Source organism: Chenopodium quinoa, unplaced genomic scaffold, assembly GCF_001683475.1.
Source record: "Chenopodium quinoa cultivar QQ74 unplaced genomic scaffold, ASM168347v1, whole genome shotgun sequence".
NCBI classification, from domain to species: Eukaryota; Viridiplantae; Streptophyta; class Magnoliopsida; order Caryophyllales; family Amaranthaceae; genus Chenopodium; species Chenopodium quinoa.
Window position 1 is genome coordinate 737,022 of NW_018744693.1, and position 23,282 is coordinate 760,303.

At 34.7% G+C, this 23,282-nt stretch overlaps 2 protein-coding genes across 2 annotated transcripts; both read right to left on the bottom strand.

Moving 5' to 3' along the window:
- Nucleotides 1–882: 882 nt before the first annotated feature.
- Nucleotides 883–9,932, bottom strand: LOC110702453 (probable copper-transporting ATPase HMA5). The gene is made up of 6 exons (XM_021880160.1): nucleotides 7,672–9,932; nucleotides 3,494–4,888; nucleotides 3,145–3,399; nucleotides 2,907–3,029; nucleotides 2,171–2,650; nucleotides 883–2,054 (listed from the first exon to the last, which is right to left on the bottom strand). Exons 1-6 carry the CDS (start codon nucleotides 7,987–7,989, stop codon nucleotides 1,638–1,640), a joined length of 2,988 nt encoding a protein of 995 aa, XP_021735852.1. The 5' UTR covers nucleotides 7,990–9,932; the 3' UTR covers nucleotides 883–1,637.
- A 3,173-nt stretch (nucleotides 9,933–13,105) lies between these two features.
- Nucleotides 13,106–21,010, bottom strand: LOC110702458 (probable copper-transporting ATPase HMA5). Its single transcript, XM_021880165.1, is given in 6 exon segments — nucleotides 13,106–13,606; nucleotides 13,691–14,048; nucleotides 18,007–18,263; nucleotides 18,384–18,452; nucleotides 18,455–19,783; nucleotides 20,301–21,010. Coding segments are annotated over 6 exon segments (2,643 nt in total). The 5' UTR covers nucleotides 20,514–21,010; the 3' UTR covers nucleotides 13,106–13,189.
- Nucleotides 21,011–23,282: the final 2,272 nt, after the last annotated feature.

The following is a 23,282-nucleotide window of genomic DNA, read 5'->3' on the forward strand; positions in this document are numbered from 1 at the left end:
TGCCTTCGCCCTAGACGTGAAAGGTTTTAATTTCTGAGGGTTTGGTCCCAAATCTCTATTTCAATTATTTAATTTACTTGTTTTGATTATTATTTTCCTTGAAGTTACTAACGTGTGTATTTTGTAATTAGAAAGAGGTACGAGGCATCCAAGTAAGTATTTTAATTGTTTTTATGATGTAGACATCATGTGTTTATTGTTATGATTCCTAGTATCATGTCTAGGGTATTTTAATATCAAGTATGATTAAAAGTATGATGCTTCCTATGTTCTTTCTAACATTTATGATTATGATTGATGATGATTATTTATTATGTTTCTTGATATGCATATTATTGTATATTGTTATTGCTTGATCACCTTTTATGTATGTTTAAAGGGAATTGATATTTGCAATCACGCTTGATAAGATAATTAATAATCTTGTTTAGGGTTAATGTGATTATAATTCAAGTGATCGCCAATAATAGATTTGTTTGTGCATTAAATTCAACCAACATAGATTAAACAGGTTTAGGGTTAATCCTATTGATTGTATGTTAATTAGAAAGCGCACATGAATACGATCAGAATAAAGTAGAGGCCTATTATTAGGGCAGGTTCAATCTCTTTTAGGTTGGATTTGTACCTTCATCCCCGAACCCTTATTTGGTTCATGACCTTATGGAGTTGACGATCTCTTGGATCGTTAAGGGGTGTAACCTTCACCTCGTGAACGGTTTACAAGTTCCTTAAAAACTTGTTGGCGACTCTTTTGCTCTATCTTCTTCCCTTTTGGATGCTACCGTACTTTAGTGTATGATCACAGCGGGGTTCAAGCTAGTGGGATTTTAAAGGCTTGAAATTATTCCCTACACGGGGCAACCACTTCATCGTCGTCAATCTATTTATCACCCTCGTTTAAGGAAAATTAGTTCTTTGATGGGGCGACCTATATCACATGCAGGATGTCAAGTGGTTCGTGTGGGTGCAAAGCGTGGTCGTGGGCCTAGTGTGGACTTCAAGTACTCCAACTTAACTCGAATAAAGTTTGCTCGCAAGTGTCTTTTTGGGTTTGTGTAGTGTAGTTGTTGGTTGCTTTCTTTTTATGTATTTCTTTATTAGTACTCATTGTCAAAAAAAAAAAAAAAAAAAATATGCGTGTTTGCTGCTGAAAGATATAACTATACATTATGTTTCTTACATTCTGAATTACTCACCAACAAATGCCAAGAGAAATTTATACACTAGCATAGAGTAAACATATACTACTATGTGATTTATAAAGAAATTGACCTGATCCTACAACAGATTGAGCTTATTGTTTGCTGCTCCAGCCTCCCCTCCCGCCCATAAGGTTCAGAGTTGGTTTTTCGATCTAAACCAACATTGATAGAGTATAAAATATATTCTTGGGCCTCAACCATCACCTTAACATTTTGGTTGAGTTGGTCCTTGAACAAATGTTTTCGTGTACAACATGGAAGGGAAATAATTGGAGCACTTTTCTTGCCACTTTACGAACCTATTTACAATTTCATGATTTAGCCAAGTATAAGCAGACCTTGAGCTTATTGATAGCTTACCAGTACATATGTACAAAATTATTGTAGCTAACACGATTGCTCATCTTATCATGTACTAGCTAAGTAGCGTTTTCACTCTACCCTTATTTCCTTAACTTGAAGGGTGTCCAATATCTTTGGTTTTTTGTAATTCTTCAGCAAGAGTGACCAACAAACAACGCTGACCGATGAAGCAGCCATAGCCGCTCCTGCAATCCATGGTGGTAAACGAAATCTCAATGAGGGGAACAAAGCTCCTGCAGCAATTGGGATACCAAGTATATTGTAACCCAAAGCCCATATATAATTCCATCTTATCCTAGAGAAAGTTTTCCTTGAGAGGTCGATGGCAGTTATGACATCCTCTAAGTTGCTCCTCATCAGAACAATATCTGCTGCTTCTATGGCTATGTCTGTTCCTGCACCAATTGCCATTCCGACATCAGCAGCTACTAATGCTGGTGAATCATTAATACCGTCTCCAACCATTGCCACTACATAACCTTCTGCCTGTGTTTATTATCACTTCATCAGTGAGGTGAGGAGCTACATATATATGTCCATAACTTCTAAATTATGCTTGTTAGTTTCTCTCAAAGGGTAGAGAAGAGTAATCAAAATCTGACCTGTAATTCCTTTATTTTCTCTGCTTTTTGCTCAGGTTTAGCTTCAGCAATCACGGTCTCAATTCCAACTTGTCCGGCAATGGAGTTGGCTGTCCCCTTGTTGTCACCAGTCACCATAATGCTCTCAACGTTCATGGACTTAAGAATAGATATGACTTCAGGTGCACTCGGCTTCAGAGGATCAGAAATTGCTATTACTCCTGCAACTTCATGACTAATGGATACCAGAATGCCTGTTTCTGCCTTACCTTCGGCTTCTGAAAGCAATTTCTCAGCCTCTGCTGGGATGTTGATTCCTTGGTTTAACATCAAGCTCTTATTTCCGATAAGAATCTCCTTATCGTTGACTATGGCCTTGACACCATGACCACTAATGGCCATGAATTCCCTTGCTTCTGCCCAAGTTTGGTGTTCTTTGTCTTCACTAAACTTCTTGGCATACTCGACGATGGCTTTTGCTAATGGGTGCTCACTATTGACCTGAAAATCATTCCCTAATATTATGTCAAGAAAAAGGAAGCGTGATTTGAGTATTACAAGTATTGAGCTAGAACATTCATCTTTATAACTCGGCCAATTCTAGAAACAATGACTAAAACACTCTGCATCTGTTCTGAAATAAGTCTAACATCAAAGGACTATCAGAAGTATAGAGCAGAACATTGGGGTTTGTCAACAGAAAAATAGGTATTTTTGAAATTTTGAGAATCAGCAAGTTTGCAGAAAAATGAACTACCTCTACAGCAGCAACCAGTTTATAGAAGTCCTGCAGCACCATTTGTCTCAGAAGTCGCGTGCTGACAACTACTGGCTTGCCCTCTGTAAGAGTCCCAGTCTTATCAAACACAATACAATTAACCTACAGAAGTTTATTAGAATGTTGGAGTGTATTAATAACTGCCAGGGTGTCTCCCTAAACTATAGTCCATCCATTTTAAGCTTATTGAATCCAAGACACAAAAAGTTCAACATACCTTGTGAGCAGTTTCAAGAGCTTGGCCTCCTTTGATCAGTACACTTTGAGAAGCACCAATCCCAGTACCAACCATAACTGCAGTTGGTGTTGCTAAACCCAGAGCACACGGGCAGGCTATGACCATGACAGATATGCCAAATTGTAGCGCAAGCTCAAAACTGTCCATTGATGGTGGTATCCATGATTCGGGGTAACTGTTGAATTTTCCAGCTAAAAACCATCCAAGCCAAGTTGAAATTGCAAATAGGATAACCTGGGGGATCAAAGCAGTAAGTAATTAACAATGTTGGAGTATCTTAATATAGTTCGAGCTTTAAAAGAAATTATATGCTTAGTTGTTTACTAACCAATGGTACAAAATATCTAGAAATATGATCAGCAAGCTTCTGCACAGGTGCTTTGTTCATCTGTGCTGATTCAACCAGTCGTACAATTTGAGAAAGTGCACTTTCTGATCCAACGCGTGTTGCCTTTATATGTAGTGCCCCATTTTGATTCACTGTCCCTCCTATTACCAGATCACCCTTCCTCTTTGGTACTGGCCGCGATTCTCCTGTTATCATGCTTTCATTGACATAGCTTTGGCCCCAAACTACAAATCCGTCACAGGCTATCTTTTCCCCGGGAATGACTTTAAGCACATCATTCTTTTGTATCAATCTGCTGTCAACTTCTTTTTCTTTCAGGATCTTTCCATCTGCATCAAGGGTTAACAATGTCGCCCTCTCAGGGGCCAAGTCCATTAGCTTGGCAATTGCTGCAGATGTCTTTCCCTTCGCCAATATCTCTAGGTACTTCCCTAGAAGTACAAAGGTAATAAGCATAGAACTTGTCTCAAAAAAATCTGTTCCCTCAAACTTTTCTGATGTAGCAGCTCTAACCACTGTGTAGACTGAGTAGAAGTACGCTGCATTTGTTCCCAACGCAATCAAAACATCCATATTAGCAGAACCATGCCTCAATGCATTGTAAGAACCAATATAAAATCTTCGGCCTATAATGAACTGTATAGGGGTTGCTAATACCCACCTTATTACCTCACCAATAGTTAGCATCTTCAAAACTTTGGTGTCAAATACTTCTCCAACACCCGGAATATACATGAATACCATAGATGTCAGAAACACTGGTATCATAAAGATTAAACTCCACATCAATGATCTGTAATACTGCTTAATTTCTTCCTGTTTATGTGAATTTTTTCCATGTTCTTCAGGATATATCATCGCCTTGAGATGCCCTGAGCTAGCTGACTCGATCACTTCAATAAAGTCTCTTGGTCCTGTATTTTCAGACTTGTAAGAAACAGAAATTTTCTGAAGTTTTAGATCAATGTCTATATTTTGAACACCGGGGAGTGCTTCAAGTGAATTCTCAATCATTCTCCAAGAATGTTCTGTTTTTATCCCATCGACCTTTAGATGCACCTTGCATCTATCTTCTCCTGTAGCGATAAGTACAGCTTCAAACCCGCTATCTTCTACAGCTTCTAGTAGCTCATTGTAACTAACAAGCTTCGGATCATAGTGAATCTCTGCTTCTTCAGTAGCTAATGCAACTTGTGCCTTATTAACACCGCGAACTCCTAGGAGACTAGTTTCGATGGCATTTGCACAAGAAGTGCATGTCATTCCTCTAATCCTTAACCGGCATACTTGATTGCTTCCATCGTTAATATTATCATCAGCAATCAGTTCAGCCTCGAAGCCAGCATCCACAATGGCTTCAAGGATTCGTTCTTCCTATAAAACATTGATGACACTTTTTATTGGTCAGAAAAGATGAAAAAATCTGAAATTTTATTGCAAAAATTTTCTTTAAGCATACATAAGTTTGATAAGTAGTCGTTAACACTTATAAATATATAAATGAATAATGCAATTGGCATTACAGGTTCTGTGTTCTCTCAATATAAAATTATGCATCCAAATTTCTAAGTAAACTACTTGGATTTTCTAGCCTTTTCTTTAATCATACACAAATTTTAAAAATCAGGCAGCTTAAAGTCATAGATTACATATGGAGGACTTTTTATAGGTTATACTTCATTGTTAACGCCTTGATGGCTATAAATTATTACTCCCTCTATTTCTAGATGTGTTCTTATTATTAACAGCACATGTTTGCCAATACAATTTTGACAATAGAAATCTTTAGTTGCATATTAATAAAAAAAGAATATAACAATTAAATACTATGAAATTTGAAAATTAAAGTATATGTTGAGACAATAAATAAAACATAATATGAATATGTTATATTTTATATATTGGGTGTATTTTAGAAGATTATCTCATTTTATGAATCTTGTCAATAATCCAAATGGACAAAATAAAAAGAAATAATGGGAGTACAATATTACTCCCTCACTTCCTATTTCTGTGCCCCATTTAACTGTGCACGGTCTTCAAGATGCGTCTTAGTCCCTGTTCACATTTACTGAATTGAGCTGAACTGAACTGATTACAACTGATGAACGGAACTGATTGGAGCTGAACTGAACTGAAATTAAGCTGAAATGAACAGACCCTTAAAACGTCTATATCTTTACTCTCTTCGTTTTTTTATTTGCATCACTTTCTATTTAAGGATGTTTTTTAATGCATCACTTGTATATTTGGTAACTTTATATTATATTTTATCATTTCTTTCTCTTACTTTAAATCTCATTCAAATCATTTTATCATTTCTCTATCTTCCATGGTCCCCACTTATATATTAAAAATATATATCATCTCTCACATACCTTCTCTTTCATGGTCCCCATTTTACTTTTACTATAATAATTTATTTATCCACTTATAATATTATATTACTCTCCTTAAACTTTATGCAAACCCAAGTGATACAAGTAAAAAAAAAAACGAAGGAATTATATTCATACACGTAAAAATTATAAAAATGTGATATTAATAAAATATACAATGAAAAGAATCTAACAAAATCACTCATGACTATATTATCTTTTATAGATTGACGGTATTTCATGAAATTTTGACCCAAAAATAGCATGAGGCAAAAATAAAAGGACGGAGAGAGTATAAGAGGCATTGCTTGGAATAACATGCCATTTGCACCTTTTGAGTACTCCCAAAAGATCAAAAACAATGCTAGTGGGGGACTAGTGGCTAAGGCCGTGGGTCCTGATGGGTCTAGTGATGGTGCCCAAGATGGGTCCAATGGTGTATTCATAGTGCCGGTTAGTGGGAATGGTATATATGGTAGATAGATTGTGTGTGATTCTTGGAAAGAAGTGGTAAGTTGGTAACATAGTTTGATGCCCTAATTTGGTAATACGTAGTATATTGAATAGATCATAGATGGAGTACCTTCAAGGCTTCAACTAACATACTTTTTTTTAATTCAATATACTAGTATTTGTCACTCACCAAGTCACTAGTCAGTAGTTATCAATGTCTTCATTTTTTTGTTGCTATGAAAAGGAATTTTACACTAAAATTTTATTTAGATTTTATTTTAGTTTCCCGTAATAAATATGACTAGGGAGCGAACGTATATTTTATTTTATATTAGTATGGTATGGCATAATGAATGTATTGAATATAGAAATTAAAGAGGAGAGCTAAATACTTTATAAGTTCATAACAATTTTTACATTCTTGCTTGATAAGGTTGGCTAGCTATCACCTCCTTTAAGCTATAAAGTACTCGTATTATAAATAAACTTAATTATAGCAGTTATTATTAGCAATACTAAGAGAAAAATTATTGCATGTAAAGCATATTTTAAGATCAAACCTATATATATCTTATTATTATTAAGAAATTGTTAATTATTAAACAAATTAAAGTTGACCACCCATTATGTAAAGCTTGTTTTCTCTTCATCTTAGGGCCTGTTCACATTTAGTGAAATGAGCTAAACTGAACTGAGCTGAACTGAACTAATTGGAGTTGAACTGAACCGAACTGAATAGAGCTGAAATGAATATTTTATGAGAGAAGGAAATTAGAAGCTGAACTGAACTGAAATTAAGCTGAATTGAACAGGTCCTTAGTCCTTTTTTCTTACTAACGGAGTAAATTTTAAAAAATTAGAGAACTGTAGAATGGTCTTTCCCCCTTTACAGATCATTCCAGGAAAGCTAATTTTCATATTATATTTTTGTAAAAAATCAAGCAATGGGATTAAACAACCACATTTACAGTGTCAAGAATTAAAAACAAAACTATATACTAACTTCATATTCCTGTTAAAAAAAAAAAAAAAAAAAAAAAAAAAAAAAAAAAAAAAAAACTAACTTCATATTGATATCTTAAACAAAAAACATTGGTAATACTCCCTCCTTTTCACAAGAAACATAACATTTGTTTTTGCAAATATACAAAAATTATACTATATATAAAATCCGATTCATATATATAGTACATGAAACAATGAATTGGAAAAATCTAACAAAGTTCTATATAATAATGTTTTAGTTTACACAATGGTAAGAAACAATGCCATATTATGAAACAGAGAGAATAACAAAAATAGAAAGATAAGGCAGAAAGAACTTACATTAACAAAGTTTGGATAAAAAATGACTTGAGCTTTATTATTCAAAACATCAACAATAGCCTCTTTAATCCCCGGAAGTCGTTTAATAGCCTTCTCAACCGAAGCAGCACAAGCTGAGCATGTCATTCCCATTACTCTAAACAAAGCTTTCCATTCACTACTCTTACACCCTTCTTCCATATTTCCTCTCATCGACGTCGAAACTCCTTTCGGATACTTGGGCATTGAAGGGTACCGAGCTCTCGGGGATAAAAGATCACTCCTACTGTCATTGCATATGCAAACTAACGTTGAGAGTTTCACGCTTGTCATAGGCATTGACCTTTATGCAATGTTATTGTTGTTGCTATTCAAAAAAAAAAAAAATGTTATTGTTGTTGGGTTTTTAATTTGATGTTGCTTTGCTGGAAGAATACATGGAAAAATGATGTAAATTGTAAGCAAATGATTCTTATTATGTATTTATAAAGTAAAATGTAAAAAGTGGTATAACTTTTGAAAATCTAGCCTGGATTGATGAGTGCGCATTAATTAGTTTAGAGTAAATTGGAAGTAAAAATAAGTAATATAATGCTGAATTAGGTATTTGATTTCGATGTATAAAAAGTTGACACACAGTTCCTTTTATAGTTTGGATGAGGTACTTTACATCTTTATTTTAAGAATAAGAAATGGATAATTATGATAAATCTCTCCACCATGTAATTAATTTAACTATGTTATAGTACTTAATATAGGGTGGTTTCCCAAAAAAGAAAAAAAAAGGAGGTTATATATGGGTAGTGTGTGCACTATGCAAGTTTTGATTAATGCTTGTCGTAGTGGGATAATTCTTTTATGACAAGGTTGATAAAAGTCAGCAACGCAATATGCTACAGTACTACTTTGTTCCTTTGAGCTGCTGTGCTATGCAGTGTGTTGGAAACTCGGCTCTGCTGCTCTGCTCTATTGAAATCTATTCTGCTCTACTTTGTTGATCCCTGCTCTACTTTTTCCAGTAACACAAAAGATCAGGGCCTAACTATCATACGAGAAATATATATATTTAGCTATGAAAGCTTTCTAATTTTTGAATAATTCAGTTTCGAGACAATGTTGTTACTAGCTAGCATGACGATCCAAGAATCCCACATATTTACTTCCTCCGCCACGCATTATGTGCAACATTTTCTAAAAATGGATGTTACACATTATCTGCAACAAACTAAAACTTTCCCCTTTTAGTAATTTTTTTACTTAAAATGACCAATGTACCCTTAGTTAACTTTACTAACACATATTAAATGATTAAGATTATATGTTATTAACATATTAACCAAAATTAATTAATCAATCATCTAAACCCATCCCAATCTCTCTCCTCCTTCACAACCACCTCCACAACCATTATCACCAACTTTTCTCTCACCTGCCTCGTAGCCGCCACTGCCACCGCCACCACCATTTTTCTCGCGCTTCTCTCACAGCGACGGTTCGATCCACACAAGCCGAAATCGCCCACCCACCCACCCAGTCCCAACCCCGAATCCCCCTGAGCACCTCTCCTCCATTGATGTCTTCGTGAAACCCCCCCCCCCCCCCAAGTCGCCTCTGTCGCCCAAACCTACCCCTGTTGCGCCGAGATCCACCGCCGATCGAGTCACCGGCCTCCTCCTCCATGACATTGTCGCCGATCCTTCTGGAAATTGAAATCCTGAAAATTGATTAGGGTTTGCGGTGGTGAGAGAGTGTGTAAAGGGTGGTTTGTGGTGGTTGCGAACTGGGTGAGATTGGTTGCGGTGGTTTCAGATCTTGGTTGCGTCGGTGGGGTTTCAGATCTGGATGGTGGGGTTCGCGATGTTGCGTCGCTCAGGTGGTGGGTTTTCGCGATTAATTGGCTACTGAGGTTTCAGGTTGTCGCAATTTCGCTCAGGTGATGGGGTTCCGCGATTTGGATGGTGGGGTTTCGGATCATGGTGGTGTTGGTGGTGGTTACGGGGTAGGCCTAGGTAAGGGGGTGGTGGTTACGTGGTAACGACGAGTGGGGTGGTGGTGGTTACGTGGTAACGGCGAGTGGGGTGGTGGTGGATGTTGCTGCTGGCAGGTGGTGTAGTGGTGGCCATTAACTCTCTCTCCTAACCTTAAGCACACACCTTTCATTTAGTTAATCAACATTAACAAATTTTATCTTGGGAAACGTGCAACAAGGTTTGTTGCACATAATGCGTGGCGGAGGAAGTATTTATCATTTTCACGATTTTGCTTGACGTACAATTAAGGGACTAACTTAAAGGGAATGAATAAATGGATCTCTAGCTAATTCCCTATCAATATCATGAATTCATTTCTCATGACTTCTTCCACAATAATGCATATATCGACTAATCGACACTTTATCATGCATTTCATGAGTAGCAAGTATAACTTACCTTCAACCTCATAGTGACATATATCTCATAACATACAATTAATAATAAACTACAATGTAATGCAAAATTTATTTGTTGATCACTATTAGTAACGCATTCAAAGAAGTATTATGTTGCACATACTTGCATTAAAATTATAGAAAATTTTTAGTGATTGGTTAAATTAGTGTGTCAAATTTTTGAGATGACTCATATCATCACTTAAATCACTTTAGCTGTTATTAGTGTAAAGTTTGTCAATTCTAAAAATCTTAAATTGGTGGATCTAATATGCTTACAGCGAAACATACCTTTTATCTAAAATGATGATTAAAGAAAACTTATCTTTTGACTAATTGTGACAGATTAAAAGAGAATGATGTTTTGTCAAAAAAAAAAAAAAAAAAAAAAGAGAATGATGTAGAATTATCATAATAAGCCACTTTCTTACTTATTTGAAACAAATTTGATAATTGTAACAAATAATACTAAATAAAATGATAATGGGATGGGTGGCGGTACAATTTATGTGAATAAACGTTGATAGTAATTAATAAAATACATTTTGAATTAAGCAAAATTAGGAGATTTTGGGTAAAGTTAAGTGATTCAAAACACACAGAATTATTTTTTCTGGATTTTCCATTTTTAAAATGTTTCTCTTGGATATTGTTTGGGGGGAAAAAAGCAAGATATTCGGTTGTCAACTTTGTTTCTTCTTCACATGTTTTGTAAGACTTTATATTTCAATAATTGAAAGTGCATGTTTTAATATGAATTTTTAAAATTCTGCTTCCATTTATTTTGATTTCTAATTTGATTTGATCTTGTATGATTTTCATTAAAGGTTTGACTCATTATCATTAAAAATATTGTTTGATTTAATTAATATCGTCATTTATTTATTATTATTTTTTTTTATAAATCGCAACAAGTTGATGTAATAAAAATCTAAACTGAGATCACAAATTAGTTATACTTCTTTCTCTCTTTATAAGTAGTTGACATGGTTTGACTATTATGCTCATTCTCTAATTTAACTACCTTTTTTAATTTATAGCTAGGTGGGATTTTTTTTTTTTTTTTTTTTGTGTACTTTCAATATATCGATTCTTTATAATTTTTATTTATTGATAATCAAATATATTAGTCGTTGGTTTTACACTTTGACAAATGTAATAAATAATCATGTGATGCCAAAGTACTATAAAGAACTAGAGAAGTATTTTAGTACTAAAATTAGGTCAAAAGTCAAGTATTGAAAGGATTGAGAATGAAATAAATAGGGTTATTAGATTCATCATGATATGCATGCAGCATGCTTCATGCCTCCACCCCTAGAGAATACTACGGAGTATCTCTACACCAATTACAAATATCTTCTAAACAATTTTTTCATTGTTTCCACCTTTGATGAAGTTATGCTAAAAATAAATCATAGAGGTGATTCAAATCTATTGTTAATTAGCTAGCCTATCAAGATGAAGTAATATGTTATATGTACGTATGTATTAGTTGCACTTACTTTCAAGTCTGACCATTTTTGGTTGAAGTTAAAATCATATATACCTCTGTTAAAAAAAAATAAAAAAAAAAACCCTCCTATACGGAATACTCTTTTTATTACTCATGCATTTCATAGTCAGAATGCACTTTTTACTAAAACTTGTGTAATTTCTTCACTACTCCACTAAGAAGTCTAATTAGACAATATTTGTTCTCGTCAAAAAAAAAAAAAAAAGGCGTTTTCAGTTGCTCCACTAATTTATTATTTACTTGTTGGACTATAATTGCTTGGATTAATAGGTGAAGTCTCCTTCAAAATTCTATTTTACTTGAAAAATATAATACTCTTTTATAAAGTCTTATTTTTTTTCTTCGCTTAACAAAAATTTATATTAAATAAAATTAATTTCAATTCAATAAAACTATAAACTTATATAAAATTAAAACCTTAAACTTATATAAAACTCAAACCATGAGCGCCTGAGCGGTAATGCACCAACGCCACCAAGTGCCATCTCCTTCTTTATTTTTTTTTAATGTATAATTTTATTGTTGATTTAATCTATGTATTGATCTGAAAGATGTTTTAATCGTATTCTCCATATTCAATAGTTTTAATGAATATATCTCGTTATTTTGATCAATGTTCAACTTTCCTCTCCCTAATTCTTTACTTTTTCTCATAAGAAAAATACAAGTTCATGCCTCAGATTTGCGAAATTCGTTAATCTGATGGCATGAATTGTAAATAACATGCAAAAACGTGTCCCTTAGTTTAAGCAAATCGACAGTTCACCACAACTCCGTTTACTTGGATTTTGGACGCCAACTTTACGCCAAGTACAATAGCCGTTAGTTGCATGTTAACGCTTGTTAGTTTAAGAAAATATACTACGAGTAATTGAAAATAAATTAATTATAAGTTTGTAACCCGATTAACTTTCTACAATTCCATGCATTGCACTGACCCAAGGCTAGTTAATATAATTTGATGAGCATAGATAACCATACGTGAGTGAAATAATTCTCCTATCTAATGTAGATGCCAATTTCATTTATTTTTTGGATTAATTTACTATGTAAGACAGTAACTAATATAAATACTTAATGTAAAATCATTATATTGGACTATACTTTAAGTAAAATCATTCCTTTATAATGAGTTTTTATACTGATTATATATACAAATTAATATAAGATGCTAGTATTAGAAAATTTCAAGAGTATACGCATAAGGTTTAAAAATGTTTCTATAATTATGTAACTCCAATCACTTAAAGTGGATCTTCATGTTGGTGGAATGTTGAAAAGTAGTGTATAGTGGAGAATTTTGCATATATATTGTGTGACGGCTTGTAAAATAAGTATTACGCCCAATTTTTTATATCTTGTGCTTGGTACTTATGAGATTATGCGAGTGAGATTATTAATTAACAGAGAAAGCATAAAATAATTAATGTACCACAAAATTCTCATCAGCAACCAATGCAAATTAGTGTAGCACAAAAATTTCCATCACAAAACATATATACATTTTTGCATGAACACAAATCATAACTCAGCTGCACAATTTATAATATGTACACATTTTTGACAGATTCACAACCCTGTATATATTTATCATATCATTCAACCCTTATTTCCCTGACTTCAAGAGTGTCTAACTTCTTTGGTCTTTTGTAGTTCTTCAACAAGAGAGACCAACAAACAACACTGACTGATGACGCGGCCATTGCAGCTCCAGCAATCCATGGTGGTAACCGGAACCTCAGTGAAGGGTACAAGGCCCCGGCAGCAATAGGGATCCCAAGCACATCGTAACCCAATGCCCATACATAGTTCAACCGTATCCTGGAGAAAGTTTTCCTAGAAAGATCAATGGCAGTTATGACATCCTCTAAATTGCTCTTCATGAGAACAATATCTGCTGCTTCAATTGCTATGTCTGTCCCTGCACCGATTGCCATTCCTACATCAGCAGCTACTAATGCCGGTGAATCATTGATTCCATCTCCGACCATAGCCACTATATAACCTTCTGCCTGCATTTGTTCTTAGTAAATGAGATACTTATGTATAAGTAATTGTAACATTGGAATACTAAGTATATAACAATATATTATTACCTGTAATTCCTTTACTTTCTCTGATTTTTGTTCAGGTTTTGCTTCAGCAATAACAGTCTCTATTCCAACTTGTTTGGCAATGGAGTTTGCAGTGCCCTTGTTGTCACCAGTGACCACAATGCTTTTGATATTCATAGACTTGAGAATAGATATGACATCACGTGCACTCGGTTTCAGTGTATCAGAAATGGCTATAATCCCTGCCATAGTACCTCCAATCGATACTAAAATACCAGTTTGAGCCAAATCCTCTGCTTCAGCAAGTAATTCCTCTGCCTCGATGGCGATGGCAATTCCTTGGTCCAACATCAAGCTCTTGTTACCAACAAGAATCTCTTGGTTTCAGACTATGTGTTGGCAGATAATTAAGAAACATAAAGAAAAAAAAATAAATGGTTATTAAATAACCATGCATTACCATTGAAAACTAAAGGTGTTTCCAAATATAGAGAAAAATAACTAATGGTAATAAATATTGCAGGCTAAATTTTAAATGGCTTAGGTTGTTTTAGGAAAACTATAAATTGAGCATTTTCTTCATTTGTATGTAATAATTTCAAGAGAAAATCTGAGAGAAGAAAAATAACTCAGAGAAAAGAGGGGTTGTGTTTTTTGCACTTTGGTATAAATAGACATTTTGTTTATGTAATTTATTTCTCCCTCAAATTTGATTAAATAGAAAATTTGCATTATTTTCTTAACAATTGGTATCAAGAGCTTGGTTGACAATTAGTCCACATTACGATAAAAATAAAAACGATCCTAAAAGAAAAAGTCAAATTTGAGTGGGAGAAATGGCTGCAGACAAAGGAGAAGTTAAACTTGAAAAATTCGATGGTAAAGATTTCGGATTTTGGAAAATGCAGATTGAAGATTATTTATACCAGAAAAAACTCTATCAACCTCTGGAAGAGAAAAAGCTAGATGGCATGCAAGAAGCAGAATGGAAGCTTTTAGATAGACAAGCACTCGGAGTTATTTGATTGACGTTATCACGCAATGTGGCGTTTAACATTGCAAAGGAAACCACAACGGCAGGTCTCATGAAAGCTCTCTCTAATATGTATGAGAAGCCATCAGCCTCCAATAAAGTTCATTTGATGAGGCGGTTGTTTAGTTTGAGGATGTCGGAAGGTGGATCGGTAGCTCAACACCTTAATGAACTCAATTCTGTCACAACCCAATTGAGTTCTGTTGAAATCAAATTTGATGATGAAGTATTAGCGTTAATACTTTTATCTTCCCTGCCAGATAGTTGGAATGCTACAGTCACAGCTGTGAGTAGCTCATCGAGAAATAACAAGTTGAAGTTTGATGACGTTTGTGATCTGGTTCTTAGTGAGGAGATTCGACGAAGAGAATCAGGTGAATCTTCATCCTCTTCAGTATTGCATACAGAGTCAAGAGGAAGAAATTTAATCAGAAGGAATGAACGCGGAAGATCAAACTATCGAGGACAATCCAAAGATAGGAGGTCAAAATCCAGGAATCCAAATAATTTCCAAAACTCAAAGACTGTGGAGTGTTGGAATTGTGGAAAGATTGGGCACTATAAAAATCAGTGCAAGGGAACACCAAAAGGCAAAGAAGTGAAGGCAGAGGAAAATGTCACTTCTACCGGAGAAGGTGATGATGTGTTGATATGCTCATTGGAGAGCAAAGAAGAGTCTTGGGTATTAGACTCTGGAGCATCGCTCCATGCTACTTCTAATAAAAACTTTTTTGAGAAATATGTCCATAGAAACCTTGGACAGGTATACCTTGGTGATGACCAACCTTGTGATATTGTTGGTCAAGGTAATGTCAAAATTAAGTTAAATGGGTCAGCTTGGGAGCTGAAGGATGTCAAACATGTTCCCGACCTAAGAAAGAACTTGATCTCAGTTGGGCAGTTGGCTCGTGAAGGTTACACTATAATCTTTCAAGGTGATAATTGGAAGATTTCAAAGGGAGCAATGATAGTTGCTCATGGTAAAAAGAATGGTACTCTCTATTTGACAGCTGGAGCGTGTTATTCGATTGCAGTTGCAACAGAGAATGAAAATTCCAAGTTATGGCACCAAAGACTTGGTCACATGAGTGAGAAAGGAATGAAGATCATGCATTCAATTGGAAAACTCCCTAGTCTAAAATCTGTGAATTTAGACATGTGTGAAGAATGCATACTTGGAAAGCAGAAGAGGGTAAGCTTTCAGACATATGGAAGAACTACAATGAAAGAAAAATTGGAGCTTGTTTATTCTGATGTGTGGGGACCAACAACCACCCAGTCTATAGGTGGAAAACAGTACTTTGTGACTTTTATTGATGATCACTCTAGGAAAGTATGGGTTTACTTTCTAAAATACAAGTCCGAAGTGTTTGAAGTTTTCAGGATATGGAAAGCTAGGGTTGAAAATGAAACAGGTCTGAAGATCAAAAGATTCAGGTCCTACAATGGCGGAGAATATGAGGACACCAAATTCAAGAAGTTTTGCTACGAGCATGGTATTAAGATGGAAAGAACTGTGCCAGGTACGCCTCAGCATAATGGCATAGCTGAGCGGATGAACCGAACATTGACAGAAAGAGCCAGAAGCATTCGTATACAGTCAGGTCTACCAAAACAATTCTGGGCAGAAGCAGTCAATACAGCAGCTTACTTGATCAATCGAGGACCATCAACCCCATTGGAGTACAAATTACCAGAGGAGGTATGGAGCGGCAAAGAGATCAAATTGTCGCACTTAAAGGTATTTGGTTGTGTAGCTTATGTTCACATTAGTGATCAAGGCAGAAATAAGCTTGATCCTAAATCAAAAGTTTGCACTTTTATCGGTTATGGCGAAGATGAGTTCGGATACCGCATTTGGGATGATGAAAGCAAAAAGATTATTCGTTCAAGAGATGTAATTTTCAATGAGAGAGTCATGTACAAAGATAGGCATAAAATTGAGAGTTATGAAACAAATCAAAAAGAATCCACATTCATTGATAAAGATTATGTCCCAGACAGTACGATGCAAGAGTACACTATCATAAGTACTCCGCAACAAGAACAGACTGTACAGGGCAGTACATCGCAATCAAATGACATACAACAACCTTCTTGTCCAACTCCTACACTAAGAAGGAGTACTCGACCACATGTGCCTAATAGAAAATATATGAATTATTTGTTATTAACTGATGATGGGGAACCAGAAGATTATTATGAAGCATCCCAGACCAGAGATGCTAGCAAGTGGGGGCTTGCAATGAAAGATGAAATGCAATCCCTGATTTCAAACCAGACATGGGAACTAACTGAGTTACCCATAGGTAAGAAGGCCCTTCATAACAAATGGATATATCGAGCAAAAAAGGAGCACGATGATTCCAAGAGGTATAAGGCTCAACTAGTTGTCAAAGGTTTTCAACAGAAAGAGGGAGTTGATTATAATGAGATATTCGCTCCTGTTGTGAAACTCAATACCATTAGAACAGTGTTGAGTATTGTTGCAATTGAAGATCTTTATCTCGAGCAGTTAGATGTGAAGACTGCATTTCTTCATGGAGATCTTGATGAAGAAATATACATGCACCAGCCAGAAGGTTTTATAAAAAGTGGGAAAGAGCAGATGGTATGCAAACTTAAGAAAAGTGTATACGGGCTAAAACAAGCCCCAAGACAATGGTACAAAAAGTTTGATAACTTCATGCACAAGGAAGATTTCCAGAAGTGCAACGCTGACCACTGTTGCTACTTCAAGAGATATCAATCCAGTTATATCATCCTATTACTTTATGTTGATGATATGTTAATAGCAGGTTCTGATATGAATGATATTATAAAGTTGAAGCATCAATTGTCAAAGGAATTTGACATGAAGGACTTGGGTCCAGCAAAGAAGATTTTAGGAATGCAAATCACAAGAGATAAGCAGAGAGGCACTTTGCAGTTATCACAATCAGAGTACATCAAACTTGTTCTTCAGAGATTTAATATGGGTGATGCTATTGCATATCTCCTACATCAATTTATTGCATATCTCCTACATCAATTTATATTGCATATCTCCTACATCAATTTATAAATAAGGTTGTGAATTGTGAAGAATAAATTACCTCAGCAGCAGCCACCAGTTCATAGAACTCCCGAAGTACCATTTGAGTCAAGAGCCTTGTGCTCACAACTAGAGGTTTGCCTTCTGTGAGAGTCCCGGTCTTATCAAACACAATGCAATTTACCTTCAAAATAGTTAGGATGACAGATTACCTTATTAGTTTCTTGTCAATGTTAAATGCAATGTGGTATTCGAGCAAAGACTGCAGCATACTTCGTATATGATATATATACCTTGTGAGCAGACTCCAAAGCTTGGCCACCTTTTATGAGAACACCTTGAGATGCACCAATTCCAGTACCAACCATAACCGCAGTGGGTGTTGCTAATCCGAGAGCACAAGGGCAGGCTATAACCATCACAGAAATGCCAAACTGTAATGCAAGCTGAAAGCTATCCATAGATGAGGGTATCCATGATTTTGGATATGTATTGAATTTTCCGGCTAAGAACCATACTAGCCAAGTTGAAATTGAGAGAAAAATGACCTGTAAGTTGAAATAGCAAACTTTACATTACTAATATTTAAGCATACTTCAGAGTTCAGACTATTAAAAATATAAGAACAATCGCATGTTAGGTGGTATAGAATCAACATGATTACTTACCAAAGGAACGAAAAATTTGGATATACGATCAGCAAGCTTCTGCACAGGTGCTTTGGCCATCTGTGCTGAACTGCTGATTCAACAAGACGGACAATTTGAGAAAGTGCACTTTCTGACCCAACTCGCGTAGCCTTGATATGTAACACTCCATTTTGATTCACTGTCCCACCTATGACTGTATCCCCCTTCCTCTTGGGCACTGGCCGAGATTCTCCTGTTATCATACTTTCGTTCACATAGCTTTGACCCCAAATTACAAAACCATCACAGGCTACTTTTGCACCAGGGAGAACTTTCAGCACATCATTCTTTTGTATCAATCTGCTATCAATTTCCTTTTCATTTATGACATTCCCATCTGTGTCGAGGGCCAATAGTGTTGCTGTCTCAGGGGCCAAGTCCATGAGCTTGGCAATGGCTGCAGATGTTTTCCCCTTAGCCAAAACCTCTAAATACTTTCCTAGAAGAACAAAGCAAATGAGCATAGAGCTTGTCTCAAAGAAATCCGTTCCCTCAAAGGTTTTAGATGTTGCAGCTCGAAGCACAATATAGACTGAATAAAAGTATGCTGCATTTGTTCCCAAGGCAATCAACACATCCATGTTAGCAGAACCATGCCTTAACGCTTTGTACGATCCACAGTAAAATCTCCAACCAATAATGAATTGAACTGGAGTTGCTAGAACCCACCTTAGTACTTCTCCAACAGTAAGCATCTTCACTATTTTAGTATCAAACACATGTTTAACACCCGGTATATACATGAAGACCATAGAGGTCAGAAACACTGGTATCGTGAAGATAAGACTCCAGAGGAATGCTCGATAATACTCCTTAACTTGCTCGTGTTTATGAGAATCTCTTCCACCTTCTTCAGGATATATCATAGCCTTGAAATGCCCCAATCCAACTGACTCGATCACTTCAATAAAGTTCCTAGGTCCTGTCATATCAGGCTTGTAAGAAAGTGATATTTTCTGAAGAGTCTGATCAATTTCTACAGTTTGCACACCAGGATGTGCCTCAAGTGAACTTTTAATCGTATCCCACGAATCGTTTAAGCTTATGCCATCAACCTTGAGCTGCATCCTGCTAATATCTTCTCCAGTGCTGATAAGTTCAGCTTCAAACCCGCTATCATCTACAGCTTTCAGTAGCTCAATGTAACTTATCAGCTTCGGATCATATTCAATTTCAGCCTCCTCGGTAGCTAATGCAACTTGAGCCTTTTTAACACCTTGAACTCCAAGAAGACTAGCTTCAACTGAATTTGAACAAGTAGTACAAGTCATTCCCTTTATTCGTACCCGGCACACTTGAGTGCTTCCTTCACTAATATCATCTTGGATCAAAGCAGCCTCAAAACCAACATCCTCAATTGTTTCACGAATTTGTTCCTCCTATAAAATTGTACTAAACTTTTGAAAAACTAATGAAAAATGGATTTGTAACCAACTAAATTAAGACAACAAATAAACAAGAACACAAGAATCAATTAATTGTATATTTCAAGGACAAAAACATTAATTTTAGTTTTACCATCAAATAAATATAGCATTTAGATTCGAATGTAACCCGATATTATCTGTTATTAAATCAAACAATTCATCACCCATATATTGGCTTGAACTGAATCAAATATGAATAACCCATTTCCATTTTGCACTTGTAACAAAAACCCTAATCAAAATCAAATTTTAATTGAGATTTGTGTACTCCAGTTAAATTGTGTTCTATTCATCTATTGATAAATTAAATCATATTTAAATTATAGGGTTTATTTTTTTCAATTGAATATAAACCCAAAAAAAAAAACCAACCAAAATTTTCACATACCAACCAATAATATATAATTTTACATACAAAAAAAAAATGACAAAATCGTAATCAATAATAACACATGAATTGAGCACTCACATTGACAAAAGAAGGATAAAAGATAACTTGAGCCCTATTATTCAAAACATCAACAACAGCTTCTTGAATACCGGGAAGTCGTTTAATCGCCTTCTCAACAGAGCCAGCACAAGCAGAACAAGTCATACCAATAACAGAAAACAGAGCTTTGGATTCAGACCCTTCAATCTTCTCCTTCTCTTTCGTCGAAACTCCTTTCGGGTATTTCGGCATCGACGGGTAGTGAGGCCTCGCCGATAAATCTGCCCTGCTCCACTCATTCCGAAAGCACGCTAAACGTCAAGATTTTGGCTGCCACCATTGATGAAAATGTCTGGGTTTTTTTTTTTATTTTTTTTTGTTTCTCTTTTTTGTTTTTGTTGTTGTGCTTTACTCTGTTTCACAATGAAATGCTGGGGTTAAACTAATATCATGTAAAAGTTAGTGTACACGCTAAGAAAAGTTGGTTGGTTTTAAAGATTATGACAAATTGAGATTTTTAAAAATATTTGTTGCCCGGGAAAAAAGTGGATGTATCGAGAAAAAGTCAAAAGTTTGTTAGAAAGTCAACTTATGCTATACATACAATGATACAATTACTCTATATGTACTGTGTTGCTACATCGGCATGAATTGAACAATATTGCATAATTATGTCGAAGTATGATATAATATTAAACGCGAGTCTGGGCCGCACCCGCAAACCGAGAAAAGAGAGTCCACTTCACAAGTCCAGGAGGTTTCATCCCAAAATCATATGGCAATAGGAGGAGTAGCCCTAAAGTGTTTAGTTCTCTCTTCTCCAACCAATGTGGGACACTTACATGTGGTGATACTTGAGAGGTTTTATTCTTCAACATATAAAATGTACAATTATTTTATTTATTACATAACTAATGCAAGAAATCCAAGACATTTATTAATAATTTGATTTAAATGCTTTTATATTATAAATTGTGACCAAGTTTTTCAATTATTAGCATATTTCTTCCATTCATTTCTGATTCTAAAACATATACTTCCTTTGTTTACTTTTAGTTGCTGCACTTTGAACTTTTAAAATTGACAATGCAAAAACTTTAAGTGTTGTAACTAAAATTGAACATAAAGTATAATCATGCACGGTCTAGTTGATTTGTATTAATTAATACTTACAAAGTAAGTATTATATATTTTTTTGTTCATTAATAATTATATTAAAGATATGCATTGACAAGGAATGACACCCATAAAACAAAATTCATCTGTAAAAATGGAGGTAATGTCTCATAATACAGAAATTTTGTTAACAAAAAAAAAAATTACAAGAACATTTTAGAATTAATGTATTATGTGTCAAACAATCTAATTATACTTTGTATTATTGGTATCATAGGCCCACATAATCTATGCAAAATGCAACAATTGAACAAGTAATAACTTAAAATTAAATAATTTTAAGTAATTCAATCCAAAAGTCAAAAGCAATATGAATATATAAGATGTGTTGTAGTAGGCCGCCTTTATGTGTATGGCATCATTGTGAAATCTTTATTCTATATGAATAAATAAATAATTATAAATTTATAATTGGTACCACGATCCAGCAATCAACTTGTCTAATAAGTTGCCTCTACTCCGTAATTAAACGAATTAAAGAATGACACGAAGTATATGAAACCAAGTTTGATTCTCTATTACTCCAGTATTTTTTTTTTTTTAAGACAAACACATAATTATTATTTGAAATATATATTATTTGGACATATTCTACATTGGATAATCTTTTGTTTTGAGCAGTTTGATGCTCAAATAAGCATGAAAAATGATAATAAAGCAAAGTACGTTGGATATCAACGAGACAATGACATAAAAATACGGAGTAAAATATTGGCAAAGGATAAACATGATATCGAAAAAAAGTAGAGAGAAAGACAAACTCACCAATCAAATTGGGACGCCGGACTGAGAATGGTGGCAATAGATTGAGTTACATAAAACTCGTAATAAGAACATTTAATTGTTGAATAATTCACAAAGTAAGAGCATTTGTATCGAATGTTATAACAGTGGAAGATGGTTGGTTTAAATGCATTTATACTTGGATAATAACATAAAAGTAATTATGAAGGAGTTTTATTGTTTTGACTGTGTTAATTGGGGAAATAAATTCCAGTTTCTCATGGTGAGAAAAGAAATTTGTTTTTTATAGGAACATTTTCGTGAATAAATCAACAACTTTTTCATTATTGTGAGCTTCATAGTTGAATAAAGTTGTTGATTTATTTACGAAAATGTCATATGACAAACAAAATATGTTTCTCACCATGAGAAACTGGGACATCCTCTGTTGATTGGGCTAATTGGCATCTCCACTGATTAGGAAGCTTTGGCTTAGTTGATTGTCATCTTTTTAAGATTTTAGTCTTAGAATGGCTAATTAGGTCTTGACCGGTTGATTAATATTAAGGGCGTGTTTGCATTAGGTTGTAGGTTTAAATTTTCTTCCCTTATTTATAATTTTTACTGTCTTTGCGACTCTTTTGAAAATAAGATAAAAAAGGCATTTGACAAACTCCAATGACATTGGCAAAATCAAATCGACTCAAGTATCTAGACTTAAGCCAATATTATTCCTAAAAACAACGTTCAATCTAGAGCCCTTTTTTAAGATTTAGGGCTTGTTCTCATAGGCTGAACTCAGCTGAATTGAATATTTTATAAAAGAAGGAAATTAGAAGCTGAACTGAACTGAATTGAACTGAAAATAAACGTATGAGAACAGACCCTTAGCTTATCAACTGATTTGTTTTCTTATATGACATGATAAGATTCAGTTTATCAAGCGATTTGGATCCATGTAGGACATGATTCTTCATTGATCGATTAACGAACTAATTTAGGAATGATAACGAATATGGATTTTTCTTGCCTTATTACTTTTATTGATCTCTTTTTTTTTTTTTTTTTTTTATCATTGCTTTAATATCTTTTATTTTATTACGTATTGCAAGTGTAATAGCA

Bases quoted from the DNA above. Each gene is read 5' to 3' on its own strand.
- LOC110702453 (XM_021880160.1), bottom strand. From the start codon at position 7,989: ATGCCTATGACAAGCGTGAAACTCTCAACGTTAGTTTGCATATGCAAT. The intron at 4,889-7,671 runs GTAAGTTCTTTC...AATGTTTTATAG, and splicing joins TTTATCCAAACTTTGTTAAT to GAAGAACGAATCCTTGAAGC. The intron at 2,055-2,170 runs GTCAGATTTTGA...TAATAAACACAG, and splicing joins AGAAAATAAAGGAATTACAG to GCAGAAGGTTATGTAGTGGC.